Source organism: Protopterus annectens, chromosome 1.part1 (assembly GCF_019279795.1).
Source record: "Protopterus annectens isolate FY-2018-M chromosome 1.part1, PAN1.0, whole genome shotgun sequence".
NCBI lineage: Eukaryota > Metazoa > Chordata > Ceratodontiformes > Protopteridae > Protopterus > Protopterus annectens.
The window spans coordinates 447,341,970-447,350,925 of record NC_056726.1 but is presented as its reverse complement, the minus strand read 5'-3'; the positions used below and the strand labels follow the sequence as shown (position 1 = coordinate 447,350,925).

Below are 8,956 nucleotides of genomic sequence, written 5' to 3'. Positions count from 1 at the left end.
GGGTGCTGAGCCACTGTGATCACAAACTCTTGTGGGAGGTTCTTTTGTCATAGTACAACTCTTTGCTCACTGCCAGCTGTCAGAAATATATGAAAGCATTCATGAACCTATGTACATGTGCATAATATTTGGGACATTTTCCCACCCACCTACATTCTTCTCATTATCAGTTTACACACATTCAGATATGCTAGGCTGTGCTGGGTGCTCCATTATACTTCTGAGAACTTCTAAAACCAGCACCACTTGTTCACGGTTTGCTTACCTACACACAGGAGTAGTGGTGCCACACCTGTGTGTAATAAAGCAGCTGGACAGGTGTAGCAGTGCTATTCTCACATTCACTTTATGCATTTGTGAACCACTGGGCAATGAAAACCTCACAAAAACAGCGTCTGGCAGTGTCTCAATTTTCAACTTTTTTTCATTACTATTATCATTATTTTTTTTTTTTTGGAAAGAAGACTGTCAGCTGGATGAATTAGTTCCGTGAAATGTCACACATGCCATCTTAGGCACAAATGCAGATGTTCTGAATGAGTGTCTGCCCTTGTGGATGATTTGACAAATTCTTTACACCTCAAGGCTTGTAGTTCTCTAATCACTTTAGCAAAGGTTAACAGCTACGAGCAATATATTTGGAAACTTAAGGTCTGGTGAGAAAACTGCTTCAAAAAGAGGCTGTAACAACTTTTCAATTACAAAACACACGAAGCTAATACTCTTACTACTAGAAAATCCTTTATGTCTGAATGAGAATAATTTTCTGCATGTGTCAAAAAAGATACTTGGATTCTGACTCCATTTCGGTCTCTCAGATCCTACAAAACTTGATGACTTTTTTAATTCTTACCAGGCCTAATCCTCAGTGAAAGTTATCAATTTCTGTCTTTACTATGTTTATTGCTCATGTGGCAGTGAAATAGCCATGAAGGGGACCCTTCATTTATAGCTCCCTAGTCACTCTAACTCCTCAGTCTTGCACTTCTTCAAAATATAAAGATAAACCGAAGATCATCCATTCCATGCTGTAAGAGTGAGAGGTCTGAAGACTGGATGTATGTCTCTTGCCCTCTTGCTGAGTCAAAAGACTTGTATTCAGTGAAGGGATTAGATGCAGAATGACCAACATGTTTGTGAAAAGGGTGAACAAAAGTTCTTTTCCTCTGCACCTTCAAAAGGAGCCTCGTGAAAAGAAGAATAGGAGGAAAAGCATACAGAATTCTCTGACTCCAATGTTTGGGGAGGCATTGCTTACTTATAGGTTCATAGGTTCATACTAGGCTATCCCTACGGCATTTATAAGAATAGCCAGAGTGTGTTTGGCTTTCGCCACCCATTTTAAATTAATTTTGCTATGCCCTTTTTCGAGGTTAGTATACTGTGCCTCTGTCTAACAGTGATACAAGAAGTGATATCCGGGGTAAACCTACGATCTCCCATCCACTCATCAAGATTCCTCTTGAAGGGAGTCAATGAGGGACTCTGCCTAACCTGGACTGGGATTTTATTCCAGAGTGAAGGGATCCTCTGGGTTATGAATCTGTCCCTCCAGCATGTCCTATTTATTTCAGTGCTGAGGTTCAATTCTCTTGAGCGCGTAGCTCGATGGGATTTGGATTTTCTGAGGTGAAGCATGTTCATTAATTCCGGGTTGGACATGGCTTTATACGTCAGGCACAGATCGCCTCTGAGCAGGCAGTATGCCACTGAGTAGAGCTAGAGTTTCTTTAACCGGGCAGCATATGGCATCTATTTGAGCCCTTTGATCCTCTTGGTGAGGTACTTTTGGGGTCTTTCCAGTTGCTGCAGGTGTCTGGTAAGGTACATCCCAAAAGGGGCATTGTACTCAATTATGGGCCTGATGAGGGATGAGTAAAGAGGCACAATGACCTCCCCTGATCTAGATGTGAATCCCTTCATGATTAGGTGGGCTATATAAAATGTTTTTCTAACCACTTTGGCCACGTGGTTGTCAAATGAGAGAATGCTATCAACTTGGGTCCCCAGGTCCCTAATTACTTCTTCTGTACTTAATGGATTACCACCTATGTGGTAATTTGTGGGCACTTTGTTTTTGCCAAAGGGGATGACTATACATGTTTTGGCGTTTAGCTTGAGGCCATGGCTCTGGCACCAGTTGTCTGTTTCTATGAGGCCCTTTTGGAGGATGCTTGTGTCGGCTGGAGAGTCGATTATGGCGCCCAGTTTGCAGTCATCTGCGAACTTGGTCAGCCACAGTCCTTCCATGTTGGCCTGTACCTCCGATAAATATATACCGAACAAGAGAGATCCCAGGACTGAGCCTTGTGGGACGCCACTTGTAACTGGTTTGGAGTCTGACATGGCTCCAGCAATTCTAACCATGTAGGTTCTGTCCTTGAGCCAGTTTGCAACCCATCTAGTGACATAGGGGTTTATATTTAAGCTGGTGAGCTTATCTATAATGCTCGATTGGGGTATTGTATCGAAGGCTTTTGCGAGGTCCAGGTAGGCTGTGTGGACCACCTTCCCCTCGTCAATGGCCTTGGTGACTGTTTCAAAGAAATCAACCGGGTTTAAGAGGCAGGATCTGCCCTTAACAAAGCCGAACTGGATAGGATCCAGTGTCTGTAGGCCCCCAATTATATTATGTTATGTTCTGACATGAGGAAATACACAAACAAGATACATTTTCAGAAGATGACTATGGAGGTTAAAGACAAATAGATCCACTTTTGGAAGGCAAAACCACCTATTGGTGACCATGTAAGTCTAACTTGTGCAACAGGAAGACTTAGATGAAAATAATCAACACAAAGCAGGTAAATCCTAGCCTGGAAACAGTCCAGCACATCTAAAAAGTAAAATTCAAACCAAGGTACCATTGCAGAAAGAAATCCATTCTGCATAAAATTAAACGCAAGTGTTCACTCTACACAGATGTTTTGTCAAATGCTGATTCTTGTAGTTATTTCACAGTATTTTATCTGTCATACTAATTAACCCATTTTCAAATTCAACTTCTGTTCTAGACTCAACTAAAATGTTACCAGAGCTGGTCTTTCATGCAACAATCCTCTATCCCTTTCTCTTTGCCTACACTCATAGGTTCATAGGTTCATACTAGGCTATCTGCCCTGGGGCAATTATAAGCCTAGCCCGATTCTGTATGGCTTACGCCACCCCTTGATTTGAGTATACTGTGCCCTTTTTAAGGTTTAGTTTACTGTGCCTCTGTCTAATAGTGACACGGGAGTAATCCCTGGGACAAACTTACGATCCCCCATCCACCTATCGAGATTCTTCTTGAAGAGATTCAGTGAGGTGCTCTGCCTCACATGAACTGGAATTCTATTCCAGAGCGAAGGGAGCCTCTGGGTTATGAACCTGTCCCTCCAGCAAGTTCTATTTATTTCTGTGCTGAGGTTCAAGTCCCTCGAGCGTGTGGCTCTAAGGAATTTAGATTTACTGAGGTGGAGCATGTCCATTAATTCTGGATTTGACATAGCTTTGTATGTCAGGCATAGATCGCCTCTAAGTAGGCGGTATGCAACTGAGTAGAGCTGGAGTTTTTTTAACCGAGCAGCATATGGCATCTGTTTGAGACCCTTGATCCTCTTGGTGAGATACTTTTGGGGTCTTTCTAATTGCTGCAGGTGTCGGGTAAGGTACATCCCAAAAGGGGCATTGTATTCTATGATGGGCCTGATGAGGGATGAATAAAGGGGCATGATTACCTCTCTTGATCTAGATGTGAAACCCTTCGTGATAAGGTGGGCTATGTAGAAGGTCTTTCTAACCACTTTGGCAATGTGGTTTACAAAGGAGAGATTGCTATCAACTTGGGTCCCCAGGTCCCTAATAACTTTCTCTGTACTTAATGGGTTTCCACCTATGTGGTAATTTGTGGGCACATTGTTTTTGCCAAAGGGTATGACTATACATTTTTTGGCATTTAGCTTTAAACCATGGCGCTGGCACCAGTTATCTGTCTCTGTGAGACCTTTTTGAAGGATGTTTGTGTCAGCTGGAGAGTTGATTATGGCACCCAGTTTGCAGTCGTCTGCGAACTTGGTGAGCCATAGTCCTCCCACGTTTGCCTGTACCTCGGAAAAGTATATACCGAACAAGAGTGGTCCCAGGACAGAACCCTGTGGGATGCCACTTGTGACCGGTTTCGAGTCTGATATGGCTCCAGCAACTCTCACTCTGTGGGTTCTGTCTTTGAGCCAGTTTGCAACCCATCTTGTGACATAGGGGTTTACATTTAAGCTGGATAGCTTATCTATAATGCCCGAGTGGGGTATTGTGTCAAATGCCTTTGCAAGGTCCAGATAGGCTGTGTGGACTACCTTCCCTTCATCTATGGCTTTGGTGACTGTTTCGAAGAAGTCAACCAGGTTCAAAAGACAGGATCTGCCCTTGACAAAGCTGAACTGGGTAGGATCTAGTGTCTGTAGGTCCCCAATGTCTTTGTTTATGAGCTCCATGATGATCCTCTCCATAGCCTTGCAGACTAAGCTAGTCAGGCTTATGGGGCGATAGTTTCCAGGGTCCGAGCGGCTCCACCTTTGTGGAGTCGCCCCACTCTTGCTGTACGCCATTCTGTGGGCACATATCCTGTAGTGAGGCTGAGATTGTATAGCTGTTTTATTTGAGGGATTAGTTCCTCTTGGAGTTCATGTAGGACGCAACCTGGGATGCCATCTGGTCCCATGGAAGCAGTGTTTTTTTGCTTTGGAGAGGGTAGCCTTCACCTGAGCATCAGAGATGTTTGGGAGGCAGCCCTCTGCCCTGATAGATACTTGCTCTTTTGGGTTGGAGAAGTTTGCACTGAACCTGTCTGACAGGATATTGGCGATGTCTGTGGGTTCAGTGTATTTTTTGTCGTTTAGAATCAACTCAGAACAAGTCTGGGAGATGCATCCCAGGTTTCTAACATAACTGAAAAAAGCCTTATGATTGTCTTTGGTGTCCTGTGCAATTTTTCTCTCGAAGCTGGCCTTGGAGGATTTTATGAGGGATCGTAATTTTTTGCTAGTACTGATCAGAGATGCCTTCCCTATTAGGGATTTTGCTCTATCATGTAGTAGCTTCCTCCTTCTGTTGCACAGTTTATTTATGGCAGGGGTCCACAAGACTGGACGCCTGCCTTTGGAAATTTTGGTGTCATTCAAAGGGGATCCAGTGTCTGTCAGTGGTAGGGAAGGAGGTCTCCAACCTGCAGTTTAAAGTTGTGCTTAATCTCATCCTGCTCTATTATTTTTCATAGTTATTTTCTCCTAAAAACTTGGCTCTTTTGCTATAGTACTTTACAGCGTCATTGTTTTAGCTATCATGAAACATGCAGAAAACAATTTGTATTTATTTTATTTTGCTGGCTGGGTTAATCCTACTTGTTTAGAGGTCTATTTTTGAGAAACCTAAGATGGTACTAATACAGCTAAGAAAAAATCTGACCAGGACAATGGAGAAATCCCCTGCTCTTCAGTGGGAGTACTGTTATGCAAGGGGTCCAAAAGGGAAACAAATGGCAGAGGTGGCAGAGGAACCAGAAGAAACATGACAGGATAATATCTGAAATGCAGGAGATGATGTGGGGTCAGACTGCTATTCTTTCTAAAGGTGAAGCAGATAAGGCGTTGATCAGGACCAAGCAGTTAGAACCACGGGGTTCAAAAGGAAAGGCGGTCAGGACTGACATTACGCAAAAGATCAAAGTAAAAGCAGAAGAAGAGGAGGAGATACTGGAGGCTGCGATATAGAAACATATGGGTCATGCTGATGCTCTGATGAAGAAGAAGAATACATCAGATAGTCCTACAGTACATGAAGATGCTATGGAAAAAGCAACAGATAAAAGAGAGGGGGACTGTCACTTTTGAAATTATGTCTGCAGAAGCTGTTTGAAGAGAAATAATGTGACAAATCAGATATAGTATGAATAATGTATTTTTTTTTTTTTATCAGTTTGTTCAAACAAGTACTTTACCATCAGACAGACAATTCTTTGGGAGCAGTGTATTAAAGCCTAGAGGAATGCGGTAGAAATAGAAAGGGCAATTATATGCCTGAGGAGAGAATTTTATGAGGTGACTTTTAAAACATCAATGAGTCTGGACATAGCGGATGAAGAATTTGTCAAAATAAACTTTTGAGCCTTATGAGAACAGAACATCTGTTTACCAAACATGAATAAAAAAAAAAAAAAACATCATCTTCTGCAACTTAGGAGTAACATTGCTTCTATAAATGGCACTGACTAGGAAATGAGAAAGCTCTGCCACAATTTCAGATTTACAAAAAAAAATGTGGTTGAAATGGGTATTATGGGACTGTTTGTTTTTGATGAGTTAAACATTAAAAGTTGGAGATGAATTTATCAGCCAGTATAGTTGCAATGTCTTCAACTTCAGTGTTAGGTGGCATCATTCACAATCAGCTCAGCACACTGATGCGTTGAACTCCTGAGGGTGTGAACATAGCTAAGGAAAACATTATGGTTTGTACTTAGCATAGGTTGCTATTTTGCCTCAAACCTGGGTTTATTTTTTTTATTAAACTTCTGAGTTGCTTATTTATGTTAATGATGGTGGCTCTAGTGAGCTGTTAATTACTCTTCTGATTTTTGGCTATGATTTTCTTCCTTTTATTGTAAAGTGTGTTAATGTTGTAAGTCCACCAAGGTGGTATCTTTTTTTGGGGTTAGCCCTATGCTTGATGCACAATAACATACTGCATCTGCAGCCATACTATTCCACTGTTTTGAAGGGGGAGGGATGGCCTTTTCCATTAAATTTTTTGTGCACGAGCCCTTAGCAGTGCAAGCCATGAGTATGATGACTTATACAGTATACTGTGCTGAGACATTTCAAATCTTATGAACTCACCATTAGATATAGCACGTGTACAATTCAATTTCAGGTGGATGATCAGCAAACATCTACTACTGTATCAGAAGTACAATGCATGTATAGACACATCATTATAAAGCAATATTAAGTACCTTCTCTGTTCACCAGGAATTCTGGTAAGTAGAAAAATTCAGGGATAAGCTCCTTTACATCAGTCATGGATTCATATGAAGAAAGGCGCCATGTTGTATTCATGGAATGAAATGTCCTGTCTGGGATGTCAAAGCTTTGGTCTGTAAAAAAATAAACAAGGATAAGATAAGTATAGATCCAAATACACAGTTTATCAGTTGTGATGCACATGTGGGTTCTACTTGTCTGCAATGTTTAATAAATGATACAAATACATTAATCTTCAGTTCTGTATGTTTCATTTTGCATTGTCCAAAGACAAACAGATATCTTCTATATCAGAATTTAAGCTGAAAGCTACCCATACCTAACTTCATAGACTCTCTTTTGTTGTTACCTTGCCTACTACCGTGTCTATCACAGGATATCATATGTGGAAAAAAACAGGACAGCCTCTTATAGAACACTTTTAAAGTGTACTGCTGCACTTTGCAAAACAAGAAGCCACTGCAGGTTAAAAAAATGGAGAATTGGGTATACTCCCACCTTACATATGCAATACCAAATTAAGAGTTTCTTTTTCAAAAAAAAATGTGTTATTTTTCTTTTTATTGTGTTGATAAAAACATCCCCATGACATGTTTCTAGGTCCTGAAAATACCGGTCATAACATTCTCATAAAAGATTGAACCCATAAATACCTCACTACCTAAAATAGTGTACATTTCCATGTTAAGTGAAGTAGCACAAGACTTCTTATTAAAGAAAATGCATGTTGTCAACCATGTTTTGCAGGTGAAACATTTTTCTTTGAAAATTAACATATATGAAACTGATTCAAAGGTGTAGCTAGCTAGCTAGCTCTTCTAGTGCACAGGAACTGTCCTCTCTCAACTTAATCTTCTTCTTTCGGCTTTTCCCGGTTAGGGGTCGCCACAGCGGATCACCTGTCTGCTCATGATTGGCAGTGGAGTTTTACGGTGTTGAGTTGCCAGCCCAGCACCCAATCTTCCACAGAAGGCACACACACACACGCACTCACACCTAGGGCCAATTTAGAGTGTCCAATCCACCTACAGTATGTCTTTGGGATATGGGAGGAAACCGGAGCACCCGGAGGAAACCCACGTGACCACAGGGAGGACATGCAGACTCTGCACAGAAGGCACCCCAGCTGAGGATCAAACCGGAGAACCTCTTGCTGTGAGGTGGCAACACTAACCACTGCACCACCACAGCCTTATGAGGACAAAAAAAAAAAAAAAACCCTTCTCTTTTAAAGTATACAAACTAACAAACTAGTTGTTACAGTTACATGACTGCTATGTTGCAGACAGCACTAAAAAAAGCTCTTTGTTCTTGACGATAGAAAAAAAAAACCCTCTTCTCCCTCTTTTAAATTATAGCAATTTACTTGTAGTTTACACACACACACAAGACGCACAAACACACCACTAAAGTGCTTGGTACTAATGTAATATCGGCATTCAAATGCCTATATCGAACTGAACACCAATCAGCTCGGCCAATCATATTTCCTAACACTTTGCCCTGAGGGTGGCTGCCCCCTTTTCCCCACCCTAGCTATGATTCTGTATTGAATCACTGAACTACAATGTAAGAATCTGCTTTTCCAAAGAATTTATGTTTTGCTTATCAAAGTGTTTTGCTTGTGTACTCAAATCATTGCCTGATGTCTACCATAATATAATTTTGTGGGTGTGGTCACACAGAAAAGCTGAGCAAACACTGAACATAACACATCAAAACATGCTATGATTTTCTTTCCAAAATCACTTCTAATTTTAACATCAGGATAAAACTGGAAATTAAATTAATTATAAAACAAACATGGACAAAAATTAACAGCAATACATTTTAGGAGAAATTGAGAAATGAGGTCAAACTGACTTCTTACTGTTGCCAGCAGCTTTACTGTCTGCTGTAATTTACTACAACACATATTACCACTTATCCCTTCAAACTGT

At 41.1% G+C, this 8,956-nt stretch overlaps 1 protein-coding gene across 1 annotated transcript in view; it reads right to left on the bottom strand.

Moving 5' to 3' along the window:
• The window catches only part of LYST (lysosomal trafficking regulator), a 3,825,950-nt gene that overhangs the window by 423,296 nt on the left and 3,393,698 nt on the right, over positions 1-8,956 (bottom strand). Inside the window, exon 42 of the mRNA XM_044075805.1 lies at positions 6,989-7,129. Within this exon, the coding sequence (XP_043931740.1) occupies positions 6,989-7,129 (141 nt within the window). The remainder of the gene's footprint in view (positions 1-6,988; positions 7,130-8,956) is intronic.